General features: G+C 33.1%; 2 protein-coding genes across 15 annotated transcripts in view; one reads left to right on the top strand and one right to left on the bottom strand.

Annotated features, from left to right (window-relative positions):
- Positions 1 to 16,071, top strand: part of Ca-alpha1D (Ca[2+]-channel protein alpha[[1]] subunit D) — a 74,550-nt gene extending 58,479 nt beyond the window's left edge. For 11 of the 14 annotated variants that reach the window (XM_070112360.1, XM_070112365.1, XM_070112364.1 and 8 more), the window contains 2 exons: positions 10,741 to 10,859; positions 11,895 to 16,071. In XM_070112360.1, coding sequence (XP_069968461.1) covers positions 10,741 to 10,859; positions 11,895 to 12,059 — 284 coding nt within the window. In that variant the 3' untranslated portion in view covers positions 12,060 to 16,071. Of the gene's footprint in view, positions 1 to 6,906; positions 6,973 to 7,041; positions 7,357 to 7,402; positions 7,519 to 10,740; positions 10,860 to 11,894 lie in introns of those variants that run through there. The other 3 variants (XR_011397244.1, XR_011397243.1, XM_070112366.1) reach the window with 3 other exon arrangements.
- LOC138858046 (uncharacterized) lies at positions 1,049 to 4,373 on the bottom strand. The gene is made up of 2 exons (XM_070112518.1): positions 1,798 to 4,373; positions 1,049 to 1,578 (listed from the first exon to the last, which is right to left on the bottom strand). Exons 1-2 carry the CDS (start codon positions 4,349 to 4,351, stop codon positions 1,049 to 1,051), a joined length of 3,084 nt encoding a protein of 1,027 aa, XP_069968619.1. The 5' UTR covers positions 4,352 to 4,373.
- Positions 16,072 to 20,168: the final 4,097 nt, after the last annotated feature.

Raw genomic sequence — 20,168 nt, 5'->3', positions numbered from 1 at the left:
TGGTTTTATGAGTCCTTTTTGCTTTCTAATGAAGTTTGACTATTAAAATTTCATTATTTTTTACGTAGCTCTTAATTTTTAATGAAGTTACACTGCATCTAATCCACGATTCTACTAATATTTATTGTGGTCTTTCCAATTATTGACCATTGGTTATAATATAAAAAAAATACTAATTTGGTTTACCCATAGTTCTTATTCCGCTAGTAATTTCCGCTTTTGAATGATTCTAAATGAAGCTTGGACAGTTGAACATTTTTGCTCAAGCTTTTATATGTTGGCAAATTGTGATCCAAAGAGCAGCCCTGTAGACGTTGCAAAATTTCGAGAACATCCCTCTTCTTTCAAGATATCCTTGCATTATATATACTTGTTACATTTTTAGACGATACAATAACTCCAATAATACTAATACTATTGAGTGTTCATAAAACTGGCACTGTCGGGTAGTGAGCTAAGAAGTCACGTTGTGTCACCTGATCATTAATTAACCATTATTAAATAACGAATTATATTCATATCGCCTGGACAAGTACATCATTTTTAGAGCAGGGTATTCTTTTTCAGATTTGCATGCATCTTCTTTCATTATTACAATCCATTAAGATTTTTCATATTTGGAAGCTTGTATAAAAACTAATGTTTTTATTTTAAATCAGTCATACCTCACTATTCACTAGTAAGCTATATTCTAAACACCTAGTTCGGAATTGCTTGCTGATTAGGTATTTTATATATAAAAACAATCTTACTGCTAGCAGGTAATGCATTGAATATTTCCTAGCTGTCATTATTTATTGCATCATTCTGTCGAATATACATACATATATATATATTACTAGCTGACCCGACAGACTTCGTCCTGTCAAAAAGATTTGTAATTTGGCATTTTTTTCGCCTACGTATTTTAAAAAATTCTCCTGAACAGAACCGTCACCCTGGTGATAGGGCGTTGTGAATAAAAAATAATTAAATAAAACATATATAAGGATTTAAAAATAAGTAATCGCTTTATTGTTAATCATGTGAATCATAATTATTATTATTATCATTGTAGTGCCTTGTGGTATACGATGTCTTTTGTTTGATTACCTGGCGCATAGATAAACAAATCTGATGGTTTTCCAACACGGGAACAGGCAACATACAATTGACCATGTGAGAAACATGGGTTTTCTAGATTAATACCACAAACACTTAATGATTGCCCCTGGGACTTGTTTATAGTCATAGCAAAAGCAAGCCGCACTGGAAACTGTAGTCGTTTAAACTCAAATGGCACATCAGTCGGAATCATTGGGATGCGCGGTATAAGAACATCTTCGCCTTTATACTTTCCTTTGAGTATAGTTGCTTCTATCACATTGTTTAGTAATTTTTTTATCGCTAACCGTGTACCGTTGCAAAGACGCGGTTGGTTGATATTTCGCAACATTATAACCACCGATCCAACCTTTAATTGAAGATTGTGAGGTGGCAATCCTGGCAAATCCAGCGAGTTTAAAAATTCCGGTGGATAGTTGACTACATCATCTTGATTAGTAGCCGAATCAACTGATTTATATATCCTCAATTCGCCTGTAATTTGTTCTTAAATTTTGAAATTTAATTCATTTACATCTATGTTTTTTGCAGCCAGTATAGCTCGTTCGCTCAACCAATCATGGTTTCTGTAATTTTGAGAAACATCTGGAAACACCTTCTGAATAAGTTCATCTTTTGATCGAGTTAACTGACAAAAACTTTGAGGAAAGTTAATGCAGCCAGTCAACATGTCTATAGGAAATTTGCCATTACCAATGTCAATGAGTTGTTTAGAGAATACGTTTCCAGATTGGTCATTTTGCAATTCGACACGCATATTCTTACTTAAATGAAGTACTTTGACATGTTTCCACAAATTGGAGGACTTTAGACATGCATTGAGTTCATCAGCTGGCGTTGATCGTGGAATCACTGGCAATGTTTGACGAAAATCTCCTGCTAATAAAATCATTGCACCACCAAATTGGTTATTATTGCTCCGTAGATCTTTTAAGGTTCTGTCTAAAGCCTCCAAAGATTTTTTATGTGCCATCGTGCATTCATCCCAAACAATCAATTTACATTGCTGCAAAACCTTTGCCATTGCAGAGTTCTTCGAAACGTTGCAGGTTGGAGTTTCATTGCTTTGCATATTTAATGGCAATTTTAGTGCTGAATGGGCTGTTAGACCACCTTCAAGCAAAGTTGCTGCGATTCCCGACGAAGCGAGTGCAAGTGCAATTTTATTTTGTGAGCGAATTGTTGCTAATATTAATGAAATCAAAAAAGTTTTTCCTGTACCACCAGGTGCATCTAAGAAGTAAATGCCTCCAGTTTCATCATTTGTTACTTTCATAAGAGTTTCAAATACATACTTCTGTTGTTCATTTAACAGTGGAAGATTTGTTTGAATTAATTCTTTCAAAAAGTTGAGATCATACAGTTTTTCTCGATGCAGCTCTTGGTTAAAAGCGTCATGCATTGGACGATTGGGCGCGGTCAGGCCTAATTGAATTAATAGTTTGTTTGACATTATCAAGCACATGTCCTCAATTGAAATCAATACTTCATTGTAAATTTCTTCACTGATTTGTATATTTGGATTTCCCATTCTATTCCGTATTTGATACAAAATATCATCACACATATAATCTTTGTACTTGATCCACAAATCAATTGGGTTTGATGGGAAGCATGTAGATATGATTATAGAAAACAATGTTCGTATTTGGTGAGCGTGTGATGATATTACAGCATCATTGAGAGTTTGATCCCAATGAGCGTCATTTTCAAGCAATTGCAAACGTTGACAGGCTTCTCTGTAGGATCCACACAATTCACCATCAACAGTTCGTAACTGTTGGAATGATGTTGGGCCACGTACATTGACTAATAGCAGTCGTAAGTAAAAACATTCATCATTGCTTGGATGTACTGAATAAATCCGGCCAATCGCATCGGTGGAATATACATCTGTATATCCTGGAACTGGTTTTCCTTGTTTCCGTCGTATAAATCTCCTTGAGGATTGATTCCAGGTATAATATTTTGGCATTTCAGAATATAGCAATGTTTGTGCGAAATAATCGTTTTGGCATGTCTCAAAAAAACTGGTTAATGTAGTAGATGGTGGCTGAGCAGCTCTTTGTACTGCGTTCTGTGCTGTAAAATACACTCTTTGTCCATTTTCTAAATGCACAGCTAAGTGAACAACAGAAGGGTGTCTCTCATGAATAGGAAATGAAAATATTCGCCAAACTGCTTCATTACTACTGACGTAGCGGCCCATTTGGTATTGGGTAACTTCATCATTGGAATTCTCTGCACCAATTCCAATCACAGCCATATCACTCCCTTTGGTTACATATTTGCAAATGTATTTAATAGATTTCACTGAATGGCAAGATTCAACGTTGATGTGTGCTTTGAATGTCTTTGATAAAATGGGTGAATATGGAACAATCCAACGATTATCTATTTCAATATCTTGTTGATTTAATTTGACAATTGTTGATTTTCCATTGTCTGCTGTCGATCTGCGACGATACAATGGATAACCGTCATTACCAGTAATTGTTTCCGATATTAATGTCCGTGGATATCGTTTTGAACATTTACCATCCATCATACACGGTGAATTTTGATTAAGAGTTCCACAGGGACCATGTATCATGTTTTTGATAACTACCTCATGCAATCCAGGATCTACTTGTACATTAGGGATTTCAGCTGATATCACTGCATCAACTTCATTTGGCCTTATCTTTTCAACCAACCAAATCAAAATGTGTGCATGTGGCAATCCTCGTTTCTGCCACTCCACAGAATACATCCAGCAGCGTGTCTCACCAAACACATTATGTTTTACGATGAAATCCATTAAAGATTTCAACTTTTGTCTAAAGACTCTGGCTGTAATATCATGACGATCAATGGGTGATTGCCCAGGGAATAACTCCTGCTTGATTTCTATCCATTGTGGATTGCATGTAAATGTGATGAACAAATCTGCTGTACCATAATGACGAACATACGACATGGCATCTTGAGCATATTCGTGCATATGCCGAGGGCTTCCGATGTATGTTGCTGGAAGAATAGTCATCCGACCGACATTCTGTGCATTTCCATCAGTATTAATCGCATCTCGAAGGTGAACATACTCTTCAGATCGGAGTTTAGTTTGATTCAACCTGATGAATGTTAATCTCTCCGTTTCAATTTTAACATACATATCAACAACATATTTGTGATATAATCGCCGACATTTCAATATGTGATTATCTTCATTTTCCCGAATCATTAGGCGGTATGAATAATAGTTCATTGAACTGACTTTTTTGTTGGTTTCAGAACCTGTAAATAGATTTTATTTTAATAACATTCAAAATACATAATATAATGACTGAGATATTTTAGTTACCTGTAATGGGATTTATCATTTTTATTGAGAAATCGTAGCCATCTTCACCTTGCCATAATATAATGGGATATTGCAGTGCATCATATGAGCGGTGTGTTTCCTTTATACGTTGTAATTGATCATTCCGACGATGTAAAACAATATCACGGGATTCCAAGTTTTCTCCAACTACAACGATAGCAACTTCATCAATAGTTGGTGCATTAAAACGTCTTGTATGTTGACCTGCAGGTGTTTTATCAGCTCTGATTACAATTTTGTGATTATCGGATGGCATCAGATCCAAGGCAGTTTTAAACAATATAATCAATTGATTGTGTTGATGAAATAAAGTTTGTAATTGTTCTACAATAGACCTCTTTACTAAATTGTTATGTGCACAACGCAGATCAATTTCTTGTGGTGAATTGCCCATAAAATAAATTTGCAGGAATTTGTTGTCGTTATCTGACACTGGTAACAGTGAACCTGCTCTGTGATATATTTGCCCTTGTATCTGTAAATAAAAAAAAAATATTATGGTGTGGTATAAATTAATGGATTGGATGTATATATTTAGTTTTAACTAATATCTATTAAATATAAAATATAATAAAAGTGTCACTGAAACTAAATCCCCATATAATATGATGACTAAGTGATATATAAGTGATTAAGAAATTGAAGATTAGTGACACATCTTAACTTTGGTGCCAAAAAATTTTGTTCGCTAAAATAATTATGAGTAACTGCTATAATACATACCTTGAAAGTTGGCATAAAATTTTCCCGAACTACATTTGTTGCCCCAAATGAAGTCATTTGAAAGCAATTGTTATATTGTTGGATATGTGTCAAAAAGTGTATAGAATCTGTTCCTATTCCTGAAACCAATGAGTACAATGGTTCTGGTGGTGGATCCAATGGTATCAATTTCACTTTACCATTTGCGCAACACAATCCATTGGCTTCGTTTTTGTATTTTAATGCCTTACAGTGTGAGCAAACCGAGTTCATAGAACCAATAACAACACATTGGTAGTTACTGTAGTCAATTGACACATCGTAACTGAAAGCAGCTCGATTCAAACTTGCGCGATTATTAGTTGAATGTCGCGCTCGCGCTTCACGCGTTTGTGATATCCGAATTCTTTCACGTTCATTTCCGTCGTCACGTTCTTGTGCAGTACGATTAGATCGGTAATTAGCTTGGTTTGTAGCATTTCTGGTTCTTCTACCTAAATTGCTTCGTCTTATAGGAGGCATATCAAATATAAATTATTTTTTCACTAATCACGAACTAAACAAACACTAACTAAGTAAACACTCTGCACAAAAAACTATATACGAATTTGTTTCGTGTATCAGTCGTCAAAAGCAAACTCAGTAGATTAGGTAACACACAACTTTTTTCTTTTTAAATTTTATATGACTTGAAGTCAAATCCTTTTAAGCCGTACTTAAAATTTGGATATTAAAAATAATAAAACACTGTTGGTCCGCGAGTTTCGGAACGCCACATTAAACTCCTCCAACTATATATTCTGAGCTCCAACGCACACACGCACATTGTTTTGATAGATATGATCTTTGACGTTAGGAACACACCTACATTGCTTAGACAACAGTGAGTGCTTGTAATTTAATATGAACTTTATACCATAGCAATAAAGCTCAAATTGACTACGTTTTAGTTACAAATCATTTGTATGGGAGAAAAGGGCTATTTTTAGGGTTTTTCCAGCAATAATTCTAATTTTTATCGCCGTAAAAACCATCCTTGAACTTCAACGAAAATTTAAAAAAAAGATTTAGCTAAATTGGTCCAGGCGTTGTTGAGTTATGCGCTTACCAACACATTTTGCGATTCATTTTTATATTATAGATGATATTTCTCTTCTTGAGCGATTTAGTTATGCTGTATAGAATATTGCAGCAGATTAATGAAATGGCACCATAAAGATTCGTCAGGACAGTATCTTATGAGTTTATATTGCTTTTAGTTTAGAATGTAATATGTATTTTGTCTAGTACTTCCTCATATTCACTTAACTCAATTACTACGATAGGATGTATTGTATCTGAACGGTTTAAACTGCTTCTAATTCCAAGTGTTAGTGCTATTCAAAATAGTTGGTCGTTTAACTACAGCATATATGTATGTATAATGTTAGATATATCCTTCACGGTAATATTGTTTTAAATTTGCAAAGTAATGAGGGATGTCGAGGATTCATAATGAATTATTGTAGGATGGGGTTGATGGCACTATTTTCGCCCAATTAAACTTTTTTATAACATCACAGAAGTTTTGCGTACAAAACGATAGTATTTTTTTCATTTTGTTCTGTATATAGACAAAAGTCAAGTAAAGTTATTTAAAATTTCATAAATTCGATATAATTTTATACTCGATTCTCAATGATCTCATAAGAAAGTACAAACAAATTTATAAAACGCAAAATTTTTTCTTTTCCTAGTTCCAATGGTTTGAGTCAAAGGACCTCGTATTGCTGAAACATCGTATTGGAAACATTTTTACAAGCGTATATATTTATATATACACATTAATTTATATATAATTTATTAATTTATATGCTTTTATATACAAACAGGAAAAAATGTCGCATTCCCATCGTATATGCATTCGAAATATTGTACTTATATACCTATATACATACATAAAATCAAAAATCACAAGTTTCCAAAAATTAATTTCCGATAAAAAGGACGAATTAAATTTGAAAACGAAATGCTATTTCAAATGCGATTAAGTTAGGTTACTAACGCAAAGGGTACCAACATTTTTATAAGTATTCCAGTGTGTTTGCCAATAATTCCATCCGATCTTGCAGTAATAACACTGGTGATAGCGTCGCTACTCTCTCAACATTAACAAGTATGGAAGTTCGTCCTACACATTTCAACAGGTTCAAATTACATTTTATTACTAAAAACATGACATATCTTTTTCAGTTCAGTTCAGTTTCAGCAGTTTCCCACAACATTTCTTCCGGAACAAAATTTTGTACATAACAAAACTTATGTGGATTGAAAATGTTTGTTCTTATATGTATTTTAGGAATTCGCGTTTACATGGTACTAACTATTTATTCGTGTGACTATGACTACGTATATAACATCGATAAATGCACAAAACTTCAAACCAAGAGGTGGAGTCCTTTGTCCTAACTTTCATTGCCTCATAAATCTAATTATTGTAATAAAACAAATTCCAATTTATAATTTCAATATTAATTTTAATACATGCATGTGCTCGTTCGAAAGTATATTCATTTGATTAGAATATTTTATATAATTATAACCTAATATTTTCCATCGAAATGTCCTTAATTGAGAATTTGTATTTTATATTAATTCAGACTTTTAATTCACAATCATAAGTATATTTACTCATTTTTTATAAACTTTCACTGGGGGTTACTAATTTTATAGATTTATTTATTAAAGACCTTTTGTTGAAAACTCCAATTGTGATACCTTAATTTTTGAAATGTGATATTTTAATTTTTCATTGGCCATCCATCGATGGTGTTAGTAACAGACATGCCCTAATAGAATTTTAAATCATAGAATTTAAATCATGTTCAATTCCTCATAGTAGTAGTAAAGTATATAAATAAAATAAAATAATAAGTTTCACTTGTTTCCCCTGTAAAATAGATACTTTGGAAGTTTTTGTGTCGATTTTTTCGTTTTGCTTATTAAAATCTTCTTCAACAGTGAAACTTGTTTCCCCTGTAAAATAGATACTTTCAAGGCCATTGCATCTATTGAACCTAATTTACTTCAAGCGCCTTGCCAAAATATGACCAGTTGACCAAAGAAGGCTTTCATTCGGAGATCATATCGAATATGTCTTTACATTGATCTGGTCGATATATCCATTTACCTTCACATAATTTTTAGATTTGTTAGGGGATTTCTGTGAATGCGTTCGCGATCAGTTTTATGCTAAATTGTTTCAAAAAACGCGAGGACGACCACTTCCCTTTCTGTCATCAATTGTAGACGTTTGGGAAACGATCAATAGAGCGAAAAAAAACACATTATCGAAATGTTGGTGATGGTATGATAGGAACCTAATGAAACTCAGAGAGCATCTTTTTCTGTTAGTAATATGTGGTAAAGCCAAAAATAGATAAAATCAGTCCAATACTGTCACTATCTCCCATATACCTGCAATAATATAAGATACGGTATAGGATTCAAACTTCCGGTTGGCTTTGTACCGTATATATCCATCAGTTTATAAGATATCTTAGCAATTTAGTAAGTCTATGATCTATTATATAAGTTAATAAGATGTAAATAAGATTGTAATAAATCTTAGTTTCGATGGACATTGATTATTGAATTTTCATGCAATATTTTTGATCTCTGAAAATTTGCAGAGTATAAAATATTCGGTTACAACCGATCTTAGTGCTTCCTTACTTGTTAAACCTATGAACGTCATTACTTTTGATTATCTGCTTTATTCAGTTAAAAATATTTTGCCTTAGGGCTTAACTATAAATACGATGTGTACGAAAGATGTTTGAAAAGTAAAAACTGAAGAAGTGTATTGAATTTCAATTGTCATATTTTGGTAAAGTAAAAGCTAATCTTATAAATATTTATAAATGTGATATAATGATTAATTAATTTCTTTTCCCCATTCATCTTGATTTCCAAGGTCATATCTGAAAAAATTTGTCGTATATATTTGCACAAGAACTATTAGATATTAATTTTTATTTGGTTTTAATTGCAAGACAAATGTATATATTATATTGTCGTACTGAAGATTATATCGTTGGTGGTTGACTGTAGCCTTACGCGTTATCGTGGATAAAATTCTTTCCAATTTTATTATTGTAAGTTTACAGATCTCTTTATTGAGAAAGAGTAGTTTATATTATAATGTTTTTAAGAGCATTGATCGTTTGTAACTCATCGACAGGGTCAAATGGTGCCAACACTGCGGGAGATTATCATGCCTGGGTTAGGTTGGTTTAGATTAAGAGGTCGCTTCTAACAGGGATCCTGCTTGGACAGCTTGGAACGTTGTGGTACTTTAAAACTCTTATACACTGCATCATGAGACCCTTACAAATCGACGAAGCGCTTTGAGCCTATCACAAAATTTGTTGAGACGGCTAATGTCAGTTTTGACTAAGTCTTCTGGTTTGTCGAAGGTAAGACTACAAGACTACCGAGTTGTTGGAGCCTCAGTCGTGCAAAGGCTGGAAAATGGAGGAGAAAGTGCCTAGATGTTTCCACCTCACCCACCTACAAACAACTCTGACCACCAGCGTCCGACAAGATTTTTAGCCTTACCGCATAAATTCGTATTGGACAGTGTCCAGTGAGAACTCCTACAATTGCGGCAAGATCAACTTTAGATTCAGTAGATCTTCTGTGTTCTGCTTTAGGCTAAAAGCTCATCGGTTTTGCAGTTGCCAGCAATTCCGCTGAGACCAGGCACCCAAACGAGTGTGATGATGAAGTTGATGATATTTCTAGTGAGGGCAGACACTCCTTGACTAGCTTTGAGCCACAGTTACCGAGCTCAGCACTTGTATTGCCACTCTGTTGCCGGAGTGAACGCTCACCTCCCTAAGGAGCTGCAGTACGTCTACCGCCACCTTGACAGCAGCATAAGCATACCTAAATAACGATGTAAAATAAACATATGCATATGTACTTGTACTTCACGAAACGAAATCTTGCCACTTTCTTTTGCATTTTTACGATTTAGATATGCTTCAATTTGCATTTTGGTGCATTATTAGTGATGCAATAATAAACTACAGATTAAACTAATCTCGGCAAACGACTACAAATATCATTTATTAGCGTCCCTTATTATCCCTGCGCCTTGGCTAAGCTGTTTGCATTAGCATTGAATATTATGCGATTTGCTTGATACTTCATTGTTGTATGTATGCATTTTTTTACATTATTTCTGAAGTTTATAAAATTATAAACGACGCATCGTATAACTTGTGAAACCCTAATTGTTTTGTGCGTCTTAATTACATATCATATACCTTGTACCTATTCATAAGTTTGGAATTTTGATTATTATTAGTAGAGAAGGAGCGATAAAAGTTCATAAGAATGGTTATGTACTAATATTGTTATGATCAACTCGCAATATGGATATATGTTTGTAGCTTGCCAGTTGCTATTCGAGTTTAGTTCAACACTAATCCTATAAATTGTATCTACATATATATAAATATATACATTTTTAAAATATAAGTTTTTCTAATGATAACTTTATAATCTTTTTAAATAAATTTCAGCAAATGGTATTCGTGGCCACGATCGTGCGATGCCAACAAAAATAGGTAGCCTTTATGATCCCCATCCTTCAGCAACTTTATCTAAAGTCAATGGTCCTGCAGAAAGTCTCGTTGGCGGGGTATGTAATGACATGTTTATTATGGTATGTGTACATAACTATATATTAGAATTGTTGATCCACGCAACTTGGTTGATACTACGTATGATAAAAGTTGGGATGGTTTTATAATTTCGTTTAGAATATTTTTTCAAGAAAATTTTCAAAAATTAAATATATATACTAAATAAAAACAAATGATTTGTTCTCAAATATGTCTCAGATTAAATGAATTTCAAATTCTGTTTAAATTCAGCATTGCAATAAAAGAACAGTTTTTCGTATTATACAAGGTGCGTTCCAAGGTAAACAGGACTTTTAAAAAAAAGACAGAACAAATGGTTTTATCGGCAAAATCAATTAATTTTATTCAAAATACTTAATAACTTCTATCTTCGCGATATTCGGGCCGAACACGTTAAATACGGCACACCAAAGGCTTCAAAACTCCAAGGTAGAATACCGCATTAACGTTTTGGCCGGGTGGAACAAATTCTTTGTGGACAATACGCTTGGAATCATAAAAACAAATCAGCATTGTCTTCACTTTTGACTTCTCCAGGCGCGATTTTTTGGGTTTCGGCTCATTTCTCATTTATGTCCTCGCGACCACTTTAAATGTTGAAAGCACTCGCGCACTCTGCTACGGGATAGGCAATCATCGCCATAAACTTGTTTCATCAATTGAAACGTTTCGACAAAAATTTTACCAATTTTAAAACAAAATTTAATGTTGGCTCTTTGTTCGAAGCTCATTTTCGCTCCGATGACAAAAACATACTGCCACTTAAAACGCAATAACTTCACTCCCAATTGATTAAATGTCATGAAATTTTTACTGGAAGTCGATAAAGGAAAGCAGATTCTAACGCACTAGTCGACATATAGATGGCGCCACTAGAGTTTACTTTGTTACTTTTTTACTGTTTACTTTGGACCGCACCTTGTAATATTAGAGAAGTTCGCGTGATTTATATTTGGTACTAATTAAATTGAGTTGGTTTAAGCCATATAAAAGCATCATATGTATACATATATTATATTACATTCATGCAGGTACTAGTTGCAGAAGGTCTAGGAAAATATTGCGACTCAGAATTTGTTGGTCAAGCAACTCGTGAAATGCAAGAGGCTTTAGATATGACGCTGGAGGAGATGAATTTAGCTGCTCGGAAATTATTAGGAAACGAACAAAGTACTCGGCGGACATCATTCGAATAATTTTTAAGTTTCACAAAATTTAGCTAACTACGAATTACTTAAGTAGCCCCTATACGAACATTATAGGAAAATAAAACAATCTTCAATGCCAGATGTATAACCTCGCGACAATTCTACAAGTTCAACGTCAGAAGGAATACCTGTAAAAATAATAGGTTTACAATAAATGACGATTGTTTCCCTAAGTAAAGCCTTTAATATCTATATTTATTTATATGTATAAATGTAAAGAAGTAACCAATAGTTAAATTTTTATATAATGCTTAAACGATGCAAATGTTAAAGTTCTTGAAATTTATAAGAGATTAAATTTAATTAAAATTTTTGGAAGAATGAGATGAATATTTTATATATGTAAACAACAGCATACTGTTAAATGTCTTGGTAAATGTAAGAAATCGGCATATATCAAAGAATTTCCCACATAAAAATACATAGAAAATTTTACGAATGACAAACGGGATCATTTCGTCATAAGAAACTGTGAACATAAACTAAAAATCAAAATTTTAATTAGGAAAACCTCACAATGTTCATACACACATGTTAGTAAAATTAATATAACATAATATAAACACACCATGTATGCCCACGAATTGAGCTCGCCAGCAACGCAACTTCTCTGGTTTCACATGTACACAACAAATCGTTCAGCAGTCATGCGAGCACCAGTAGAATTCATACAAAACGCTACAGTATGATGCGATGATTGGGCAATCGATTTTTATACTCTCGCAACCTGTTGCTACAGAGTGTAATAGTTTTGTTCACCGAACGGTTGTTTGTATCACCTAAAACTAATCGAGTTAGATATAGTGTTATATATATATATATATAAATGATTACGATGAAAAGACGAATTGAAATCAGGGTGACTGTCTGTCCGTCCGTCCGTCCGTTTGTGCAAGCTCTAACTTCAGTAAAAATTGAGATATCTTTATGAAACTTAGTAGACATGTTTCTTGGTACCGTGAGACGGTTGGTATTGCAGATGGGCGTAATCGGACCACTGCCACGCTCACAAAACGCCATTAATCAAAAACAAATAAATTGCCATAACTAAGCTCCGCAATAAAATACAAGACTGTTATTTGGTAAACAGGATCACATTAGTGAGGGGCATCTGCAGTTAAATTTTTTTTTTTAAAGTAGGCGTGGTCCCGGCCCTAATAAGTTTAATGTGCATATCTCCTAAACCGCTAATGCTATAATAACAAAATTTACTGGAAGCAAAGTTTTTAGAACCTCTACCTACAGTGTGAAAATAGTTGAAATCGGGTGGCAACTCCGCCCACTCCCCATATAACGGTACTGTTAAAAAATACTAAAAGCGTGATAAACCAAGCACTAAACACGCCAGAGACATTAAATTTTATATCTGGGATGGTATGAGATGACTTTATAGGAACCGCGTTCAAAATTAGATAGTGGGCGTGGCACCGCCCACTTTTAGGTGAAACCCCATATCTTTATATATCTTTCATACTTCTAAGTCATAGTGCGAAAATGGGTGAAATCGGCCTACAACCACGCCTATTTCCCATATAACACCATTTTCAAATTCATCTGATTCTTTCCCTTTCCACTATGCATATCAAGCAACAATGATTATATCGGGGTAAAACTTTGCGTGAATAATACGTTTAAAGTATGCCACCTTGTGACCAAAAATTGTCTAAATCGAATCAAAACTGTTCAAGCCCCTAAGTACTAAATATGTGAACCCCAGTGCCTATAGTTGACGTTCTACCGAAAATATCAGTCAATCCACAAAGAAATCTCAAACGAGTATACCATTTGACTTTGCGAGAGTATGAAATATTCGGTTACATCCGAACTTAGCTCTTCCTTACTTGTTAACTATTATTTTTAATAAAAAAAAAGAAAAAACGTTAACTTCGGCTGCACAGAAGCTATTATACCCTTCGCAGCTACATTTTTTTATAGCAGAAAAGGGAATAAAAAGATCTTGATTTTGAACCGTCAGCTTAAATGGTAGTTATTTGCTATAGTTGTCCGATCTGAACAATTTGTTCGAAGATTTTAGGGATGCCACGGGCAATAATTTATGCCAACTTTTGTGAATGTACGTTGTCAAGTAAATAAGTTTTCTATACAGGGGCTTGAGTTTGATTGGTCAGTTTGTCTCACATGCTGCTTTGGGAAAAAGGATATGTGCCAAATTTCAGATGAACAGACAGACGGACATGGTTAAATCGACTCAGCTCGTCACGCTGATCATTTATATATATTATATAAGTTTACTTAATAGGGCCGCTTCCTTCATGTTACAGACTTCGTGGCAAACTTAATATGTATCTTGTTCAGGGTTTAAATATACATAACGGACAAGCAATTTTTAATTGGAAGAAGAAAGAATTTTAACTTTTTATAACATACTCTCTGTCAAAGTATCATAGCAGCGTACCATAATACATAAGTATAAATGCAAAATTGTGACGTTGACGTTGGCCATGGTTGGTCTACAGGTTAGGCAAACTACATACATATACATGTGTACATATATAAATATTATATAAGGCTTCCATGTTCTAATTAAATAATTTAATTTTGCAACATATGTATGTATACCTATAAATATATTTAGTTTAATTCTCTACTATTTTGGGTACGTGCTGAACAACTATATTTTTTGCAAGTGAATATTGAAATATTGATTTATACCTGAAGAAGATTTGAAAATTTTTTTTTAATTAAGAAAGTGTTATGTATACTCAAATAAAACTGTGGAAATTTTACTTATTTTGCATTTGGGACAGCAAATAATTGATGTTCAGCTCATGTAGGAAGGAAACATCAATAAAGTTCCTCAAAAATTCGTTATCTTTTACCCACGAAAGTATAAGAAAATGTCAAATGTGAAATATAATGTCTAAAGTACTTTAATGTTTAACAGCTCTTGGGGCATTACTTTGCACATTCATATACATATACGAACAAATATTCACTTTTACATACTCTTTGAACTTTTTGGCCTTAAAATCCTGAGCTATAATGTGTATATACTTGTATATATAAATACGTATATAAGACTATAAATATAACGTTAACTAACTTTTTGAGAGTCGTATATTAAAATAAAAAAACATCAAAGAATTACCTACTATTGTATCTTAACATTGTATGTACTTGTCTTTATATATATAAACGTACATATGTGCGCAATAAACGTGTAATCAAAATTAATTAATTTTATAATAAAGTAAGAAAAAACTCAACATATTTGCAAGGTTACACCAACGCTATATGTACATATGTACGTATATATGTATAAACATTTCTAATCCTGATTAAGCAAACATTGCATGATTCCTTTTCAATATTTTTGTAACGGCTGCTGCGACCTTATGTAACACCATATAACAATATATTCTACACTTATAAATTATTATATATTTTGGAATCATTTTTAACGATTAGAAATACTATAATAAATTACGAAAATTATTTTTATCTTTCTACGAGTATTCATTTTAAAGCGTTAAATCATACGTTTTAGCATCACTAGAGTCGAGATATCGTACACTAAATACAAAAGAGTCACAACTCAAAAAGTATCAAAAATTTTTTCCGTATATCAATTTGTAATAGTAGTAATATTTGTAGTTGTTTTATTTTATTAAACACCCTTTTGGGGAATTTATTTTATAGCAATCTAGTAAATTAATACCAATAAACTATTTGTTTCTGACTTAAATTTATACGGTTTTAAAATTACAAAATGCTTATCCTATGATATTCATTTCATATGTGTAAATTTATACATATGTATGTATTATAGTCACTATTGAATACTGAACAATGATTAAATTTTTTTTTTTTGCACAAACTCGAAAGGTTTTACTCGCTTTAATCTTCTGGTAATGCCATCATTATTAAGGAGCTGGAGAGCCTCAATGTTGATATATCGTTGAAGTCGTAATAGTAGTAATATTTGTAGTTGTGTCACTACTGCTGAAATAAATCGTTAATTTTCCCCTGTATTCTAAAAGTTGTGTCTCTTTATTTGAAAAAAGTTAGTTTAATGTTTTATTTGAAATGAAATAATTGTGATGTTCAAACTGTTATTATGCTTAACTCAAAAATATCTATTAATTTCTCTGTTAAACTAGAAATCTATAATATTTGAGTAAGACGTTCTTCAAAGAAGATACTGAAGAAACTGTTTTTTGCAATTCCTGAACATTTGGCATTTTTCGAGTTTTGTATTTAGGGTGCATATTGTATTTAGGTGTATATATGTACACTAGCCGCTATAAGTCTACGCTCCTCTGTAAAATAAATGTTTACTGATTTAAATCATAGAAATTATTATTTAAATAACTGAAACTATTTATACATACAGTGATGTGCGATAAAATAAAGCCACACAATCGCTGACGATGTTACCTCATTTAAAAGTTTTTTGTGAACCTAATATTCTATGAACTAACGGTAGATAAATAATAGCATCGTCTTTGAATATTATTCAAGTATTTCTAAAGTCAATTGCGAGTTCATTTTTCGCAAATCAGTGAAAGGGTGCTATTGACTGTGCTATGACGTGTGCGTTAAAATAGAGCCAAACGATAAAATTAAACATTTTGCGAAGCGAAAAAACTTTATTTGATAAAATTTTCAACAAAACGTGAGTAAAGGGCTTTAATTTTATACATTTAATGTAGATTTTTTTGTTTTATATAAATTAGGTATAAAAATGGGAAGAGCCAAGCACTGCAGTTCTGAATGCCGAAAACTGATAAAAACTTTGAGTTTACAATCAAAAAGCCAAAAGGAAATAGCTCGAATAGTTGGCTGCTAAACCAAAATGGTTGCGAGTGCAATAAATTATAAAGAAAAACTAGAAAATAGAGGTAAAAAATCCAAAATCAGTGCGGTTTTTCAAAGGCGAATCCTGAGTCAGGTGAGAGAAAATCTGTTTGTGACCCCTTCCGCCCTTAAGAAGCAATATTCTTTGAATGTGAATGCTTTAACCATTCGAAAGTTATAAATCAGAAACAATTTGAAAGCTAAAGTTGCTAGGAAGGTTCCATTTCTGACCATAGTCAATATAAAAAAACGGTTAAAATTTGCCGAAGATCGTGCTGAATGGCCTGTTAGTAAATGGCGAAACATTCTTCGGTCAGATGAAACCAAAGTGAATTTATTCAACTCAAACTAATTTCTGTGCGAAGACCACCCAATACCGAATTCCTTCCACAACGGAATAAAAATACGATAAAACATTGCGGTGGGAGTATAATGGTTTGGGGGTGTTTCTCATATTATGGAACAGGTCCGCTATTTCAGACAGAGGGTAGAATGGATGCATTACAATACACCAAGATTTTAAATGAAACCATATTACCTTATGCGGAGTTTAATATGCCCCTTCAATTGGTCTTTCAACAAGATAATGACCCGAACCACACATCGAAGCGGACATAGGAATGGTTGAGACAAAAGGGCATCGCAGTTTTAAGCTAGCCCCCGGAATCACCAGAAAGTCCCCTCAATCCTATAGAAAATTTATGGCGGGAGGTTAAAGTGGCTCTGAGAGGCCAAAATCCATCCAATAAAGAGGACCTTTGGAGGCTAGTGAAGGCCGCATGGCATAAAATTCCAGCTGTTATGTATCAGAATTTAGTCAATTATGTGCCCAGACTTTGCACAGGAGTTATAAAAAACAATGGATACTGCCATAAATATTAATGTAACAGTTATTATTCTTTATCCTATCTATTGATTATTTCATTAAAAATTACAGATTTCAAATCACCGGAAACAAATAAATTTAAATAACGTCTTCTGGCTCTATTTCAAAGCACAGCCAAAACGGGACATGCTAATGAGTTTTTAATTTTTTAATTTTGATTTAGACTTTTAATTGGTATCTTAATATATACTCCATGCGTTTTTTCTTTTCTACTAATAAAAAAAAAAACTTGAAAAAACAAAATTTCTTGAAATATATTAATTTAATTAAAACTATAGTACTGGCTCTATTTCATCGCACATCACTGTATATACTATTATTCTCAATAAGCTAAGATGCTAACGGCACTAATCATGCCACACAGCCAGGTGACGCCAAAGATAATGGGACTTTTGTTGCCGCACCAACGAAATACATATGTACATGCGGTAAAAGTGTACGCTCATCTCGTTTCAGTTTTAGTTACTGTATCCTACACCCAACGAATTTAAATAAAAACTTTTAGTAAAAGCAATCTTATTAAATATCATTTTGTAGATTTTTAAAAATTTTGAGGTTTTTGTAGTAATGGAGGCATAGCGGCATAGCGGCAAATAGTAATTGAGTTATAAATATCTAAATGGTCAATATCACGAGACGAATAGAATTCCAGGGGTGTCTCTGTCATTCTGTCCAAGCGATAATTTGAGTAAAACGTTAAATATTTAAATTTAACTTGTTTGTCACCCTGAGAAAGTTGGTTTTGCGGATGGTCAAAATCTATCCAAATACCGCTATTATAAAGTACTATGTTAAAGTCACAAATCAAATTACAAAACAAATTTTGTGTACATATCTCACAAATTTTTGAAGGTTTCTCAAGGGAACTTAATGAAAGCATCTCCTTCAAGCATTCCAGTGTGAAAAAGGTTAAATGTCCGACATTAACCACACCCACCCCATACCAGAGAATGTTAAAGAAAAGAGAAGGCGCAAATGTTAAGTAAATTCTTTTTGAGTGCTAATATGTAGTTTGCACAAGAGGGAACATCGAAAAACAAAACTTCGAAAAGAGAACTACACCAAGCAAAGAGGGAAAGGGGGAAAAAGCTACAAATAGACACAAAGAATGTTCTCATATGAATTATCGACGCCCATGTCTATTTAGATTTACTTCTACAGTTTCTATGATATTGCAAAATTATAATTAATAAGCAAGGAAGTGCTTAGTTCGGATGTAACCGAACATTTTATACTCTCGCAAAGTCAAAAGGTATACTCGTTTTAGATTTCTTTGTGGATCTTGCCGCCTTGTTCTATGTTGACCTATATTTTCGGTAAAAAGTCAACTATAGGCACTGGGGTCTACATATTCAGTATCTATGGGCTTGAACGGTTTTGGTTCATTTTAGATAATTTTTGGTCACAAGGTCGCATCTTTAAACGTGTTATTCACGAAAGTTTTTAGCCGATATAATCATTGTTGCTTGATTTGCATACTGGAAATTTAAGAAATCAGATGGAATTTGAAATGATGAAAACAAAAATTTTTAACTGCAGATGCCCTTCGCTAATGTGACCCTTTATACCAAATAACAGTCCTCTATTTTGTTGTGGAGCTAAGTTATGGCAATTTATTTGTTCTTAAAATAGTCAAAATTTAACCGTTAATATCTTTTAAACGGTTAGGTTTTCGAAAAAAATCAAGAGATAATTTTGTAGAGCATTTAATTTCCTTCTATAAAACGAGATATGTTTTTATTAGTTGGAAGCGGGATACGTATCATAGTTACAATAAATTTATTGTAGTTTAGCTTGTGTACATGCATATTTATTTATGCTTGAGTTTTCAAAAATTCTTTTACCGTAGTTTGTCGCAATTTTCCTTGACTTATCAAACAGTTTCCAAGATGACTTTCCAAAGTTTTGCTGTACTGGAATCCCGTAACCCCGCCACTAACTAATTTTTCAATGCGGCGAAGTTGTTCTAGTGCTTAATAATATGATTTAATTTGAGATACATCGCCGGCACATACTTCATTTAGGTCTTCGTTTTCTCTATCAGATAATTTCTCAGTAACATTTTCGTCAGTCAATGTCATTATGATTGTCTTCTGTATTAACAATTTCGTCGATATACAAAAAGTCATTCGAGTACTGACCATGCTGATTTCATTCAAAGCCGATAAAAAGCTCCACTTTATATTTTAATATCTCGTTAAATGGTAAACGCTTTATCTTTTAATGCTAAAAGCTACAAATTGTTACATGTGGATCCCGTTATATCTTAACATGTTTATGTTCGTCCTCACATTTTCACATATGATGTGTGTAGGTACTCTTTTTACTTGTATATTGATTTCAGTTGTTCGATTTAGTTACTCTAACTTAATTTAAATTATTAATATTCGTTG

The sequence above is a fragment of the Bactrocera oleae genome, chromosome X (genome assembly GCF_042242935.1).
Source record: "Bactrocera oleae isolate idBacOlea1 chromosome X, idBacOlea1, whole genome shotgun sequence".
Taxonomy (NCBI): Eukaryota; Metazoa; Arthropoda; class Insecta; order Diptera; family Tephritidae; genus Bactrocera; species Bactrocera oleae.
Note: the sequence above shows the minus strand (reverse complement) of the source record. Positions and strands in the feature narration are given on the sequence as shown.